Source organism: Myotis myotis, unplaced genomic scaffold (assembly GCF_014108235.1).
Source record: "Myotis myotis isolate mMyoMyo1 unplaced genomic scaffold, mMyoMyo1.p scaffold_m19_p_18, whole genome shotgun sequence".
Classification (NCBI taxonomy): domain Eukaryota; kingdom Metazoa; phylum Chordata; class Mammalia; order Chiroptera; family Vespertilionidae; genus Myotis; species Myotis myotis.
In genome coordinates this window covers 31,601,645-31,618,242 of record NW_023416322.1, presented here as the reverse complement: position 1 = coordinate 31,618,242, position 16,598 = coordinate 31,601,645, and the positions used below count along the sequence as shown (strand labels likewise).

The 16,598-nt window shown below is 49.9% G+C and overlaps 1 protein-coding gene and 1 long non-coding RNA gene across 3 annotated transcripts; one reads left to right on the top strand and one right to left on the bottom strand.

Moving 5' to 3' along the window:
* The first annotated feature begins 2,808 nt into the window (after positions 1–2,808).
* On the top strand, positions 2,809–5,299 carry LOC118673364. The gene is made up of 3 exons (XR_004973357.1): positions 2,809–3,372; positions 3,858–3,957; positions 4,280–5,299. It is a non-coding gene; the product is annotated as an uncharacterized LOC118673364 (long non-coding RNA).
* A 3,684-nt stretch (positions 5,300–8,983) lies between these two features.
* LORICRIN (loricrin cornified envelope precursor protein) lies at positions 8,984–11,921 on the bottom strand. 2 transcript variants are annotated; one of them, XM_036344580.1, is made up of 2 exons: positions 11,801–11,921; positions 8,984–10,607 (listed from the first exon to the last, which is right to left on the bottom strand). In XM_036344580.1, the coding sequence occupies exon 2, from the start codon at positions 10,582–10,584 to the stop codon at positions 9,220–9,222; it is 1,365 nt and encodes a 454-aa protein (XP_036200473.1). In that variant the 5' UTR covers positions 10,585–10,607; positions 11,801–11,921; the 3' UTR covers positions 8,984–9,219. The 2 variants fall into 2 exon arrangements, with proteins under 2 accessions (XP_036200473.1, XP_036200474.1); XM_036344581.1 differs by lacking the exon at positions 11,801–11,921 and adding an exon at positions 11,245–11,794.
* Between the last annotated feature and the right edge of the window lie 4,677 nt (positions 11,922–16,598).

Here is a 16,598-nt window from a genome sequence, read left to right as displayed (position 1 = left end):
TCGTGCCTGCTCCTGGAGCACGGTGGGTGCTAAGCAGAGGGTTTAGACAGGTGTGATCACAAAGTCTGGGAGCCAGTGCAATGATTTGATTGTCTATTGACTTGTCCTGGAGCAGGTGCCAAGTGCAGGTAGCTTGTCTGGCCTGTCCCTGCTGAGCTCCCACTGGCTCATCCCCTGGGGGAGAGGAGGGGTGGGGAAGGGGAAGTAGCCCTGGTGTGAAGATGGAGGGAGGGAAGGAAACGCCCCTTGGGATCAAACCAGGGCACAGCAGACCCCCAGCGCGCACATTGTAAGTGGATAATCGAGAGGGCTGATGCCTAATAACGCACAGTGACTTTATTTTTCTGTGCAAACTCTGCGCTGGGCACGTATCTGTGATTTCATTTCATCCAAGCAGGGCAGGGGCTACTGTTCCAATCTGGCAGCTGAGGAAACTGGCCCGGCCTGAAGAGATGAGGCCACTCTGTGAGGCCCCCCAGCTAGGGAGCGCAGGCCCGTGCCCAGCAGCTTCTGTCCCGGGTCCCACACTGTCGGGCTGTCCTCCTGTGCTCGCATTCGTTTCACAACTGGTGACTGGAAGTGGACAGAACACCAAGGGAAGGGGTTCCCTGACTCAGAGTTCACGGAAGTAATTACTCCCCTCGATTCAATTGCAGTCTTCAGTGAACAAGGCGATACGTGTAAAAGCCCATGGACATGGCCCAGTTCTGAATTCAGGTTGTAATAATAATAATAATAATAATAATAGCGATGCAATCCGGGATTGCTGTACCCTTTGGTCACATGGTCGGCCCCACTGGCCTGGTGGGTCTTTCCATCACAACAGCTATCGCCCCTTCTCTCACCCCATCACGCATCACCAGGCCCTGTTTCCACCCCCGTGCGGGACTCTGGTTCGCCTTGATGAAGCGCCCCATGAGAAGTGTTTCCTCATCGTTTAAAATGTGTTGAACTCCTTCTGAATTTGATTTTGTCATCCTCTCTGAGCTATCGCTCACTTCTTTATCTTCAGCATTTTTATTCAAATCCTTCATTACCATCCCTCACACACGTTGGGCAATGAGCACCAGGCACTCCCACATGCATCGCCCCGTTTGACCCTCCCAAGAACCCAGGGCACTGTGGTCCCATTTCACAGGTGAGTAACTGAGGACATGTGCTCAAGAGCCCAGGTTGCGCGCCCATCTCCCCGCACCATCATTGCCTGGCATAGTTTTTCCAGAAATCTACGTCTAGGATTACAGTGACCCTCAGCCACAGGTCTCTGCGTGTGGTGCATCGGCCACCAATGGAACTATCTATCTGTCAGGAACTATCTATCGTTCGATTCCTGTGATTCTGAGACTGCCAGAGGGAGAGAGGGATTGTGTGAAATACGTGTGTGTGTGCACAAGGGCGCACGCGGTGTATAAACGCCACTGTTCATTACTATTAATCAATCCACTTTTATTGTTGAACATCCACAGTAATCGTTTCCGTTATCACCAATATTCTTATGAATTCCAATCTGAAACTCTTATTCTTGTTTTTCACTAAAAGGCAAGTGTATCCTTGAACTCCATTCTTCATGGCCCTCTCTCTCTCTTAGTCTTTATACACACATGTAATGAGGTTGACATCTCAACCGTGCATCTTCTGGGATTCTGGCCATCTGACCTGGGTATGGCCGCGGAATCCTATGAGTTAACTTGGACACACCAGCTGGCACATAGGAGATGTTGTATTTCTATAGTTCCCAAAGGTGAGGAGTAGAGGACTTTTCTGACTGGCTTGGCGTGTGGAGGGGGAACAGAGCTTTGTAATTTGTTGTGGGAAACTGTTTATTGCCTTCACTATCTGATAAGCATCGACAGAGAAACTCCCTCCCCCCCCACCCCCCAAGGCTGGGTGCCTTTGAAGCCCTAGCAAAGGTCGGAGCTAGGCGCCACCTCTGTTTGTCCAGACAGTGGTAGCTGAAGCAACTTCCCCATTTATTATTATGTAAATCCTTGCTTGATGGGCTAGTCTGCCTGTTGCCAGGGGTCGCCTGCCTAAGGGCTATGCTATGGGTGCATCCCAGATCAAAAAAAGCTTGGTGAGGCCTGAGCACCTGTGGAAGTCCTTCTCCTTGAGTTGGACTTGCCCGCCTGGCCCCCCAATATTCCCAAATTATCTCTTGTCTCTTCTCTTTCATTTGTGTACGGCTCCACTTCCAGGTCCTGAACCCTGAACCACGCGGGACGTGGGAAGGAAACACTCAACAATTTGTAGACTTCTGGTGTCAGGAAGTTAAGGGGGTGTTGCTGCTTAAAATCACCGACAATCTTGGTTTACATTCTGGTTCCAGTGGAGCCAAAGATACTTGTTCAACCCTCTTGGTTCGTTATTCTGTCCAGTTGAGGCCATGATGAAATTCTCTGGGTTGCTATTTGAAGATGAAAGGCAAAACTTGCAAAATGACAAATAAGTGTACAATACCCATATGATCTCACACTGAGTAATGGCAACCAATGTTGCCTTCTCCCAATGAGGTTTTCACTGGAGGTGGGTGTGAATGAAGTGAGGGGGAGGACCCATAGGGAACCAGCATGAGGTGAGACAGAGCCCTAAAAACCATGGGCTGTGGACCTTCTCCGGGCTCTGTCTCTATGTCTGGAATGTTCTCCCCCACTCCCTTCATTTTTTTGCCTGGCCAATTTCTATTCATTCTTTAGCGCGCGCGCGCGCGCGCGCGCACACACACACACACACACACACACACACACACACACACACACTCCTGCAGTTGTTTGGGGGGTAAGGTGGGTTAGGGAACAGCAGAAGAGAACTGGAGTCCCCGCCCTAACTTGGCCAGTAGGTGGTGCAGGTGAGCCAGCTCCCAGACCAGGGCTGGGAATGGGCAAGCCCTGGTGAGTGTAGGGTGGAGCAGCTTTGCCAGGGGTGATTGCCTAGACCTGCTTTGTGAAGAGGCGGGATGTCCTTCTGGTGCGTGTACAGGAAAGAGGGGGAAATGGCTGGAGACGCAAACTTGCTGGGGCACTTGCTGCAGGAGTGTGCCAGGTGTTGGTGTCCTGGTACTTCTGCCCGCAAAAATGCTCTTGGCACATCAGGCTCCAGTGGCCAGGCAGCCTGTCCTGAGACGTGGAGGAGGAGGCATGCCCGCCTCCCAGATGAGCCCAGCACTGCCTGAGGACAAATCTCCCCTCGCTCTTAGTCAGCCCCTGCTCCCACACTCCTCGCAGATATTGCTACATATCCCTTCCTTCCCCTCCCCACCCTCTTGCTGTCAGCGAACACTGAGGCCCACCAGCAGGACCTCTCTCAGCTTCCTGCGACCTCACAAATGTTCCTGCGACCACATGCCCAGAGCTTTCTTCACATCAGCCTCAGCAGGTGAGGAGCCCCTCTTCTGTAAGGTCCACTTTTCTACTCCTTCCCTTGATCTGGTCCTTTTCACACCCTTGGGAATTCCCCCCCTTTTTTTTAAAAAAAATCCTCACCCAAGGATATGTTTGTACGGATTTGTAGGGGAAGGGAGGGAGGGAGAGAGAGAGAGAAACATTGATGTGAGAAAGAAACACCAATTGGTTGCCTCCCATATGCGTCCTGACCAGGGATCGAACCCGCAACCTAGGTATATGCCCTGATGAGGAATCAAACCCACAACCTGTTGGTGTACGGGATGAGACTCCAACTAACAGAGCCAGTTTGTGTGGGACCTTTGAGGTCATAGTAAAAAGTGATATTTCTGAGAGATCAGCCCTGGAATTAGACTGGTGTAATTTCAGTGTTTTCATTGAAATTCCATCTTGAGGGCAAAAGAGAACCAGCAAGGGGCTGTCAGGTCAGATGTGTTTTTTTGTTTATTTGATTGACAGTTGGAACTGGATTCTGAAATCCAGGTTTGCAGAGTAAACCAAGCTTTCCTTGGCAGAGAAAACCCAACTCCACAAAAACCACTGGAAGGGAGGGAACATGGTGGGCCTGGCCTTCCTCTTGCCTCTTTGGCTTCTTCGTATCACTCTTCTACCAGGTGCTCTTCCTCCACCCAGAGCTCTGTCCTCCTCTCTCTTCTCTGGTTCTCTGCTCTTTCGCTGATGATCTCATCCACCATCATAGTTTTAACTTCCCAGCTCTAAGGCCTTAGAGCTGCAGATTCGTACATGCAACGGCTGTGCAATGGCCATCCCGGCTCCCACATGTCCAGCAGTGAATGTATCTCCTTTTTCCAAAAGCCTTTCCCAAGCAGTAAAACTTCAGCTCACTCTTTCCTCCTCTTCTTCATCTACACCCACCGCAGGAGGCAGTATTGTTACTAGCTCAGTGCTTGTACTTTGAAGCTGGACAGAACTGGGACCAGATCTCAGTTTCCAGACCTGCAAAGTGCGCTATACACATACACAACTTAAAAGGCTAGAGTGAAGATTGAACGGGATAATGCAGAAGAAATGACTAATGTTAACCAACATTACTCAACAGATACTAACTAAAATTTGCAAGCAATTAGCTGCAAGTCTCGTGGTTCTGATCTCAGAAATGGCTCCTGACTCTGTCCCTTCCTTCCTTCCCCATGCTATGGCCTGAGTGAATGTTGCCATCGTTTCTTACCCAAGTTCTTCATTAGTCACATCAGGCTCTTTATTTCTCGTACGGCTGAGAGTCTTTTATTTCATAACATGAAATTATATGTAATAATACGTAATTGCTGATTTCAACTAACACACTTTATCTCTTAATATTATGGTATTTTCTTATAAGATCCAGTGGCTTCAGAAAGGTGACAACCAAGAAGTGCCAATTAGGAGCCCAAGGTGGCCCAGCTGGTAAGGACACGGAGCAGGGCCTGCAAACTCAAGCCTGCCTAACTTCAAAGTCAGTGCACTTCCCTGTAGTCTAATGTCCAGAGATACAGGGACCCTGTGCCCTTCTTTTGTGGAAACTCTGATGGGATTCAGAAAATACGGATCACCCACAAGGCAACCTGGGCAGCTAAGACTGATGCTTGCTCACTCAGGAAACCTCAAACCTTCCTGTTGGAAAGGGCCAGCGGCTATGGATAAGGTGCAGTACTGCTGCTCACCAGCAGGGGTCGCGAGAGCCTGCCTGTGCTCACCACATGTGCGATGCAGGTGGCACAGGGCACTCTTGAGCCAGGGACTCTCAGGTAGGTTGAGATCACAAAGCACAACAGTGACGTCCTCCCATCTACACTGGGAGAGGCAAGAAAAGGTTCATTCTGAGAGATTTCTAAAAGACTATGGCCCTGTCAACACCCTGATTTTTTTTACTTCTTGTTTCCAGAACTGTGAGAAAATAAATGTACGTGGTTTTTAGCCATTCTGTTTGTGGTGCTTTGTTACAGCAACCCTAGAAACAAATACATATGCATACTCTATGACCCAGCAATTCTGTAGGGTGGCCAGTAATAAGGTGCTATCTCTGCAGTCTGTCAATGTCTGTCACAAAAAAACATCTCCTCTGCCCCTTTCCATAGCCACCTGAATAAATCTATGCAAGGCCATGCCCCTGGCAGGGGTGAGGAGGCTGGAGTACTGCTCTCCATAAAGCCACACGCCTGCATGGAGGGACTTCTTAGATGAGGAGGGGCAGGTAAGGAACTTCTCCAGGTTATTTATGAAAGAGGCCTTGGAGAATCTCATAAGCCACTTGGCATCCTTGAATTTTCTCTGCCCTGTGGGTCCTCCTGCTTTCTCCATGGCATCCTTCAGGCCAAAGATGAAAGGGGAAGTGTCCCATGGGGGGGGGGCGGTGAAGGCACCAGTGTGGGGAGGGAGGGAGGAAGCAACAAGGACCAGGAGCCTCGCTGCAAGGGGTGAATGGGTAGAAGAAGATGAAGATGAAAATAGGAAAGGGAAGGTGCCTCTCCACTAAGGTTTGTATTTGAAAGTATGAACCTGGGGTTGGGCTCAGGATTTTGAAGGTCTGAACGCTGAGACCTAGATTGGGGAGCGGATCAGTGAGATTAAAGGATTAGGGCTGTAACGTGGAAGTATGGGAGCAGAAACTGGAATGGAGTCAAGAGGACTGGTAGTTGATAGGGTGACATCTGCATCTGGTAACCTCAGAACCTGGAATCTAAATTTATGGTTATGATTGGGGTGGATTTAAAGTTTGAGTTTTGGAGAAATGTGACTCTGATAGCCAGAGTGACTCTGGGGACTTGCTGGTTGAATTTGGCTGAGGGGCTCAGACTTGTGGGATGGTCTGTAACGGCTGAGATTTGGGGACCTAGGACTAAGACCTGGGGACTTCCCAACGTACCTCAGAGTTGGGGAACTTCAAGCTCAATAGGACTTAGAGGCCAAGAGGGCAAAGGACACCTGGCAGGGAAAGTGACCACTTCGTGGGAGTCAGAAGGCAGTTGAAAAGTCTGTGGGGTGGGAGAGATTGGAGGCTAGAGTAGGCAGAGTCCCCATGTGGATAAAGAACAGGGTTGCAGGGCAAGGGGGCCTCTGCCTCCCAGAAAAGCGTAGGCCACCATTTTTCTAGTATTCATAAAACTTTAATGAATTTTTATTAAATTCTCTTGTAGGTATAGTTTATAATACCCCCCCCCCCAATTGAAAATTTAAGCTAAAAGTTAGTAGATTTGGAGATATAGGGGAAAGAGCAAGAAAGTGTAACACCTGTTTAATAGAACTTCTAGAAGCAGTGAAAGGTGGGAAAACTAAATGAAGACCTAGTAGAAGAAAATTTTGTTGAGCTGAATAAAGATATGAGTTTTCAGTTTGAATGGGCCTATCAGATGTTAATGATAATAATAAAAAGACCAATACCTAGACAAATCCATATAAAATGTCAGAACTCCCAAGATAAAGTAAAATGACAGAAAGCTTTCTGAGAGAGCAGTTTATCTACAAAGCAGTTCTTGGAGGGAAATATAAAGACTTAATTGGTTGCATTAGGAAAAAAGTAAGATTGAAAATAATGAAACTAGCTATATAACTTAAGTCTAAAAAGGAACAACAGAATAAACTTAAATAAGAAGCAAATGATAAAGAGAACAAACATTATTGAAATAAAAAAACAAAGATATAAGACAGAAGATCTAAAAATGCCTGAAGTTGGTTCTTTGAAATGACCAATAAAATAGACTAATCTTCAGAAGATAAATTTTAAAAAGTCATATATATATGACTATTAGGGATGAAAAGAAATATAATTAAAGATGCAGCAAAGATTAAAACAGTAAGTGGATATTATGAACAACCTTATGTCAACAAATATAAAAACAATAAAATGGAAAATATTCTGAGAAAAATGTAAATATTCAAAACAGAATTAAGAATAAAAATTTTGAATGGTTATATAACCAAAGAATTTAAACTCTTCCCATGAAACAAAACATCAAGCTCAGTTTTATTTGCAAATTCTACTAGTGTTCCAGAAATAGACTTTTCTAGGTGTATAAAAATTCTTACAGAGTATAAAAAGACAGGTTCATATGCCAATGCATTTTGTAAAGCTGCCTGTTATCCTTGACACCAAAACCAGAAATGAATAGTAAAATAAAGAAAAACTGCAAACCAATATCTCTTATGTATACAGATGCAAAATACTAAATGAAATTATTAACCTAAATCCAAAAATGCATGAGAACGATGTAAAATAACTTGAATTTTACTCTAGGAATGCAAAGTTGATTCAACATGGAAAAAATATATTAATATAACTCACTCTATTCATAGATTAGAGAACAAACTCCATGGTGTCACCTCAGTTTTCAACCACCATATAAAAACTCTTAACAACCTAATAAAAGAAGTAAATTTTAAATAAATTTAGAAGTCCAATGCAGTGGTTGGACTATTTGATCTTTAAAGATTATATGTGTTTTGATCTCCATAAATGACTGTTGTAAAATGATGAAAGTGGCAGTGACTGTAAATAAAAGAGCTGGGGAGGGGTGATTTTTCTTTCTGTCTCAAGCCGTGATTGGGTAGGAAGAATGCCTTGGTTTATTCATGTAGCAGGTGATTTTCATTGAGTAAGTCAATACATTGGCATTTACTTATGGCAGATAGAATAGGGCCTCGAACAGTGGTTCTCAACCTTGGCTGCACATTAGAATCACCTGGGAATCTTTTTAAAATCCTGACTTCTGGGCCTCATCCTCCGGAAATTCTGTTTCTTTGTTATGGGCTGAGGCCACAACATTAGTAACAAAGAGACAGAATTTCCGGAGGATGAGGCCCAGAAGTCAGGATTTTAAAAAGATTCCCAGGTGATTCTAATGTGCAGCCAAGGTTGAGAACCACTGGCCTAGAAAGTTCCTGACCTGGCTGATGTTCTCCATCCCTTTTGATGTTCTGTATTACGTAATTAACAGAGTCACTGTATCATCTTTCTTGCTAAGTGGAAGGCTTCCCGTGTTTCCCCATGATCCCTCTGGTTCTGGTGTTTAACATCTCACACACTTATATTGTGTTTTCCTAAGTTCAGTGAAGCTCCTTCAAGACAGCAGGAAAGGGCTCCTCTACCTGTTGTCCCTAAAGTGCCCAGGAACAGTGTTCACACTGTAGAGGCTCATAAGCGTCTGACACAATGACGCCTTCTCCTGGGTAGCATAAGCTTGGTGGCCCCACGGTACAGCTGCCCTGCTTTCAGACCTTGCAGAGTAGGCTCTGAACTGTGAGAGAGCATCTGCCCAGGGCAGCCCTGTCTTTAAAAATCATTGGGCTCCATGAGGAGACCCATGGTGGCTACTCAATGCACAGGGGCTGTTTATTGAAACCTTTCCCCAAGATGTTTGTGTTTGGGGAGCACTTCTCGATCTTAAGCTCCAAATCAGAGTTCCTATCTTTGGCTGCCAGGCATTCTTCCCACCCCTGGTGACTCCCATCTATCCAGTCCCTTTTCCCCAGTAGAATAAATAGATGTGTTGAATGAATGTACACCTATGGGTGAGTGAATGGAAGAAAAGAGAGAAGAAGAATAGAATGAATGAACTTGGAAGCTACAAAGACTCATGGATACCCAGAAATTCTCATGATCAGCAAATTTATTGGCTGAGGAGGCACTGGGGTTGGGAGGTAGTGGTGCAGAAGCCAAGGGGAAAACTGCAGAACAAGATACAGCTGGAGGGTTCGATGGCTTCTTCCAGGGGGGTTAAAACGGTGAGGCTTTGGAACCTCATGGCATTATCACGAGAACACTAAGCCCGTCGGCGCCCACGAAGAACACCTCCAGCTCCCGCGCCTCCGTGGCGTCCCGCGGGCCTCATTTGCATGGCCAGCTGGGCGCCTGCTTCTGCTGGGTCTGGTGGCAGACCGGGACGCACTGGGCACTCCCGGAGCCGCCGCCGCCGCCGCCCCCAGAGGAGCCGCCGCCACAGCCGGATCCGCCGCCACCCCCACCGCCGGAGTAGCAGTCGCCCCCGGAGGAGCCGCCTCCGCAGCCGCCGCCGCCGCCGCCGCCAGACGACCCCCCGTAGTAGCACTGCTGGGGGACGCACGAGGTCTGCTGGCAGTAGCCGCCAGAGCCGCCGCCAGAGCCGCCGCCGCCGCCAGAGGAGCCCCCACCGCAGCCGCCGCCGCCGGAGTAACCTCCGCCACCGGAGTAGCCACAGCCGCCGCCGCCGCCGCCGGAGGAGCCGCCCCCGCAGCCGCCGCCGCCACCGGAGGAGCCGCTTACATAGCTCTGGCAGATCTGCTGGCCTGAGCCGCCGCCGCCGCCGCCGCCGGAGTAACCTCCGCCACCGGAGTAGCCGCAGCCGCCGCCGCCGCCGCCGGAGGAGCCACCCCCGCAGCCGCCGCCGCCGCCGCCGGAGGAGCCGCCTCCATAGCTCTGGCAGATCTGCTGGCCGGAGCCGCCACCGCCGCCGCCGGAGTAGCCACCGCACTCGGAGCCGCCGCCACCAGAGTAGCCACCGCAGCTGGAGCCTCCACCGCCGCCGGATGAGCCCCCGCCGCCGCCGGAGCCGCCGCCCCCGGAGTACTTGATGCCCCCTCCAGAGCCACCGCCGCCGCCGCCGCCGGAGTAGCCACCGCAGCCTCCACCGCCGCCGGACGAGCCCCCGCCGCAGCCGGAGCCTCCACCGCCGCCGGAGTACTTGATGCCCCCTCCAGAGCCGCCGCAGCCGCCAGAGCCGCCAGAGCCGCCGCCGGAGTAGCCGCCGCAGCCTCCACCGCCGCCGGACGAGCCCCCGCCGCAGCCGGAGCCTCCGCCGCCGGAGTACTTGATGCCCCCTCCAGAGCCGCCGCCTCCGGAGTAGCCGCCACCGCCGGAGTAGCCGCCACCACAGCCAGAGCCGCCGCCGCCGCCGCCGCCGCCGCCGGAGTATTTGATGCCCCCTCCGGAGCCGCCGCCGCCGCTGCTGCCGCAGCCACCGGAGCTTCCGCCGCCGGAGTAGCCGCCGCCGCTGGAGTAGCAGCCAGAGCCTCCGCCGCCGGAGCCGCCGCCCCCGGAATACTTGATGCCCCCTCCGGAGCCGCCACCATAGCTGCCGCCGCCGCCGCAGCCACCGGAGCCGCCTCCACCGCCACCACCGCAGCCACCGGAGCTGCCGCCGCCGCCACCGCCGCCGCCGGAGGATTTCCCGCAGAACACGGGGCACTGGGGGGTGGGCTGCTTTTTCTGAGACATCTTCTCTGAGGTGGAAGGAAACCCTGGAAGGAGGGCAGAGAGAGCATTATGGACCAGTGGAGAGAGGATGAAGGGGAGGAGGCAGCTGTAGCCATGGCAACCCATCACCAGGAGCAGCCTGCTTGAGCAGGCTTCATGCTCTCCTTGTTCAGATCTGGAGAGCTCTCAGCTGGGATTCCTAGGAGTGGTGCTTTTTGGGAAAGAGTTGCGTCCTCTCGCAGGAGGTTTTTTCCAAGCTCTACCTATATAGCCTGGTTAGTGGTGCCCATTCTTCTCTCCCCAGCTCTGCCTCTGGACTCTTGTGTGATTTTGGAGCGAAGGACCCACACTCTCTCCTATTTCCTCACTTCCTGTAAAGTGAGGGGTTGGAGTACTTCATCTCTCAGGTCTCTTCCAGTCCCAACACTGAATCAATAAGTGCAAATAGAAGAATACTACAGACCTTCACATAGGGTGGGGATTTTACTCATCCCCTGCACAACAGAGGGTTTGTTGGAAAATCAGAAAGCTGCAGTAGCATATTCTCTGCAAAAACTTTTAGTTCAAGCTCTTGGTCTATCCCGCTGAGCTTGGCCATCATCTGGGACAGTTATCAGAAAAAGGAGGCTCCCCCGTGGTCCTGCCTGGACTCCGTTGGTCCTTTGGACCACCATCTCTCACCCGATGATGTCAGCCACCGCCTTTACCACTTGTGCAGTCCAACCTTGGTCTAGGGGCCTGGACTAGTAGGAAGTTGGATCCCAGCATCTCACAAGTCATCTCCCTCTCTGTAAAACAAGCTTTGGGGTTCTGATGGCTCCTAAAATCTCTCCCATCAGCAGCATTCTCTGACTCATTCTCCCTCTACTTCATGAGAGTAGACTCCGCCTCTCCTGACAACCCAGTCCCAGGCCGTCTCAGACAGTCTCCATAGAGTGTCTCCCTGTGCCCAGCACCAGGCCTGGCCCCTACAGAGGTGCCTGAGAGACAGGAGATAGTCTTGCCTTGTGAAGTTTACATTCCGGCCAGAAGGCAAGCAACACCATCTCCACAGCATCAACCCAACCCCCCTTTCTTTCCTGCCTGAATCCCCTCTAAGCACGAATGCAGTTGGGAAGCCAGAGGTCCAGTAGCTCCCAAAGCAAAGAGAGACCTCGCCTGTCCATCCCCTGCTCTGGCCTATGCAGGCCTGGTCCAGACCCGCTGAAAAGACCAGGGCCAGTAAACCCACACTTACCCAAAGGAAGGTGAGTGAGAAGAGGGAGATGCTGGCTGTGTGAGGAACACTGGAGCTTCTGAGGTTTTATACTCTAGCTGTGACTCATCTATTGATCGGGGCCAGTCTCTTGTGTTTGGCCTGTTACGTGACCCAGGTTGTCGCCCCACCCCCCTGTGATTGCACACATTCATAGAGATTTTGGCATTCTTGAAATGGGCAGCCTAGTGAGTGACTGGCCCCCTTTCTGATGCAACTGTGCCGCAGGCTGGGCAGGGGGACGGCCAGCCGGAGTGGATGACTGACATTGTTTTCAAATCCTCTGGCCCAGGGTGCATGCCATCACCAGAGGGCCATGCCTGAGGAGTATGTCCCTGACTGCCTCTTGACATGGCCTAAGGGAATCACACTGGAGATTTCAGTCTTTGGCCGAAGGAGCGGGACCTTTCAAATCCCACAGTTTGGCTTCTGATCCCATTGCTAGGAAACCTTCATAACTCTAAAGAGAGCTTGCTCCTCTTTTGACAAATGTTTCTCCCCCAGGGTCTCCTGTGCTTTGCTGGGATGTTTCTGTCTTGCCCACCGGCTTGAGACAGTGAATGAAATCCTTGCACCCAATTCGGGGTTGTACACCGTGGATACTGCTGTAACTACAGTGGGGCCTTGACTTACGAGTGTCCCGACTAACGAGTTTTTCGAGATATGAGCCATCTCTCGGCCGATTTTTTGCTTTGAGTTGCGAGCTAAAATTCGGGTTACCAGCCAGCTTCAGATACCCCACCGCTAGTTGGCGCAGCAAACGTCACAGTGAACGCCACAACATCAGCCCAGCATCACGTGTCTCACTCGTTCACTTTGTGATTTGACATATGAGTAATTTGAGTTATGAGCTCCATCACGAAATGAATTAAACTCGTAAGTCAAGGCCCCACTGTAATGGGACATTGGTGGCTACTTCGGTTTGTTCCTGGGACAATTGGTAATCGATACTGACTTTCCTTGCAAAGGAGCCAGCTAGAGATCAACCATGTGGTCCTTGCCACCACAGCCCTTTGGCTTTGGTGTCCTGTGGTCTTGTGTGGCAACAATGACCTCAGCCTAAGAGACAGCCATGGAATGAATAAACTTGGGGTTAGGTGTCTGGGTTTAGGTGCCCCCTTTGGTACTTGCCAGCTGTGTCACCTTGACAAAGTCACAGCACCTTATCTGGCGCCTGCATACACAGGAGACTCTGAGTAAGTATTTGTTGAATGAACACGCTCAGTTACCTTGCCCATCAGATAGGAATAGTAACACCTGTTTCCTAGGCTTGTCAAGAGAACATAGTTGTATGCAAAGTGTGGGGGTGATGCTGTTCTTTTTATTGTTTCCTCTCATAACAACACATTCTTACCTCTAACTTGGACTACCCTTGGACCCCCAGCTCAGGAGGGAGTCCGTGGATGACTTGAGGCAAGCTCTTGTCTAGGAAAATAAAACTTTCCTCTTGACCCTGGGCCGGTACCATCGCTCTGTGTATGCAGAACAGCATGCTCCCCCTTCTTTCATCACTGGAACTCAATTGCTATTGTTTAAGATGCCGCATTTGAACTTTGTTCCACCCAATATGTGTTGCAATGACAGCTCCAATAATAAATTGGTGCTTAATTAAGGTGGAGTTTTAATGAAGCAAATGATCCTGATTAAGACCTTTAGAAACTGGTGGCACCCGTTTTCGTGTGGACAGCACGAACCCCGGTGAACACAGGGACTCCCTCCTTAGATAATGGCAGGAGGGAGATGGTAGGGCCTGTTGAAAAGGCAGGTTTCTTAGTTTGTAGCTGAAGCACATGGAGATTTTGGAGGGAAACAGCTGCCAAATAGATGATTGCCATGGGTACAAAACAGTTTTTTCAGTTGGGCTGTACTGGAGAGAGGAGCCTGTGTGAACCATGGTTCTAGTACTGCTCTGTGGGCCCATGTTGTCCCTTTGTGTGTTCTTTAGTTCTCAGGGAAATGTAAGGGAAAGAATAGTCAGCAGTGCGTGCTTGAGAAGGAAAACCTTTCATTCTGAAATCATGGCCTTCCTACCTTTATTTGTTGTTAAAATATCATTTCTTTTAAAAGTGTTAGGAAATTGTACTTGTTTCTTTCATGTCCTTGTCAAAAATGAAAAAAATTATATATATATATTGAGAGTGATGTTATTTCTCTATGAAATTGCAAAGTTTAGGCACCTTGCCCTAGCCAGTTTTGCTCAGTGGATAGAGCACCGGCCTGAGGACTGAAGGGTTCCAGGTTCGATTCTGGCCAAGGGCACATGCCTGGATTGTGGGCTCGATCCCCAGTAGGGGGCGTGCAGGAGGCAGCTGATCAATGATTCTCATCATTGATGTTTCTATCTCTCTCTCCCTCTTCCCTCTCTGAAATGAATAAAGAAATATATATTTTTTAAAAAGTTTAGGCACCTCAAGTGCAGGTGACCTCAAAGAGCTAATAATCTTCAAACTACCCATGCTAATTTGGAGGATTTATGTTCTAAGAAAGATATGTGTGTTTTTTTTTTTTTAATTCTATCAGGTTGAAGAGCCTAATGCTTTTTCATGAGTATAGCCAACGCCAGTATACTGGGCACTACGCTAAGCATCAGGGAAGAGGCCGAAGGCTTTCAAAGCTGTGCATGGATCTCCTTGGTATATTTGGGTAGGGGGTAACTCCTTGTGTGCCTCTGCCACCCTACAGAGCATATAATAAGAAAAACCTAACTAGTCCATTTACTTTGTTAACTTGCAGAAAAGGCTGATATAACATAGTGCCGAGAGCAGTGCTGGCCCTGTGGCTCTCAGCCTGAGTTAACCTTGCCTGGGTTGTGACTACACGACCCTGCTTCCCCATTTTACCCTCTGGACCAGAAGTCCCAATGGGCCATCTATGTGGACAGCAACTGGTGATCTCATTGCAGCATATCAGTGAGGAAATGATGGGAGTTTGTAGAATTACTACACTTAGGTATTTGAAGTTTTGTAAGACTTGGCAGGCCAGGCTTTTACGACGTATGGCCTTTAGACATGTAACCTTACAATGTGCTTGCGGGCATGTCTGAGAGCTGCAGCCTGACAGAGGAGGACACAATTCCTGCCTGGACATGTGTCCTTAGAGGGGACAGCCGTAAAGCAGATGTTTCACAGTGCCCTGTGTGGTGCGAGGCATTCATAGGCGCTCTGTAAAACCTGGTGGAGTTGAAGGGGATTCTGGCTTCCCGTTGGCTAACAGCCCGGGTTTGAGGGACACATGGTCACTGTGCCCAGGCAATCCTCTGTCTGAGGGACGATTACAGCTCTTAAGTTTGGGGACCCTCAATCTGATAGAAGCCCACTCATCACAGTCTTTGAGTATCTAAAGCTATGCACGAATGCTCACAAAGTCGTAATTGAGGGGAAAATGGCAACAGGTGGTTTGTAAAGAAAATGAACACAGGGCAGGCGTAGAGTTTGCAAGCCTGTAGCATCGTTTATTTCTCTTAGACGCTGGGCCTGAGAGGTATCTCAGAGCTCGGCCCCCTGTTGGCTCCCTGTCTCCCCTCTCTCCAGCCCTCCTGGGTGAGCAGTGTGAAGAGGTGGCTGACTCTGGTGGTGAAAGGACAAAGCAGAAACATACTCCCCTCTCTCTCCCCTATCTTGCCTTGTAGGGCTGGGCCCTCAGCCCAAGCCCCCTCCTTTTCTGAGTGACCACAAGAATGCCGGTATTGACCTAACTTCCCCAACCACCACCTGAGTGGACCAATGAAGCTCCAGGAATGCAGCTAAAGTCCTGATAAGGCTATAGTGGGGGACGGCCCAAGCCTCAGAACTTCCTGACCTTTGTGCTGTAAGACCCTGATGAAAAACCCTGACCTAAATGACCAATCTCTGTAACCCACGTCACCCCCTAAGCCCACCCAAATAACTAGCCCTATATAACCTTTGTTCTCTTGGAACTCGGGGCTCTCTCTTGCATCCAGTAATGGAGGCGGGGGGGGGGGGGGAGGGGACCAAGCGAGCTTGTATTAAAGACTCTCTGCTTTTGCATCGGATTTGGTGCTCCCTGGTGGATCTTTGGGGGGTCTTGAAATCTGGGCATAACAGTGGCTAAGTGGGGAGAGCAGCTTAGAGGTCTGGGAGAGGCCAGGTCCCGAGTGGCTGACAGCTCTGGAACTCCTTCCCCAGGAAGCTTCCTGAGAGGTTCATCCCACCCACTGGTTCCATCTCCCTGGCCACTTTCCCTCTTCAGGACTGTAAGGAACAAGTGTACTGGTTCCAGCCTGCAAATCACACACCCAGAGTAGCCTTGTCTCCTTTTTCAAGTTATAACTGTCCTTGAGAGGATGGTCTTCATTGGTTCTTTACTCTGCGGCCTAAGTTTCATAGAGTTTATACCCCCTGGGGCTTGACCAGAACGTGTGGACTCTTGAGACCCTTTCAGGTTCTCCCGTGGCTCTTTGCGTGGAGGAGGACCACAGCTGAGTGGTTCATGAGTTCCCACATGGCTTGTGGGCTAGCATGCAGGGTGAGCAGTGCCCCTGGGACGTGCTTGCCTGGCTCAGCTGCTTCCCATGTGGACAGACTCTCAGTTCATGGACTGCTGTCACATGTGTGTCTTGTTTATTCCTCACAACAGTCCTGTGTGCTCAGTGATATTATATCCTCATTTCCCAAATGGGAAGCGGCTCATAGAGGCTAATGGGATTCTCAAACTCCCACAGCCGTGAAGTGGCAAAGCCAGAATTCAGACTCATATCTTCTGATCTTAAACTTTGCATTTTTTGCAAGCACTCTGTAGCTCTTCTTTTTAGGTCAGTACA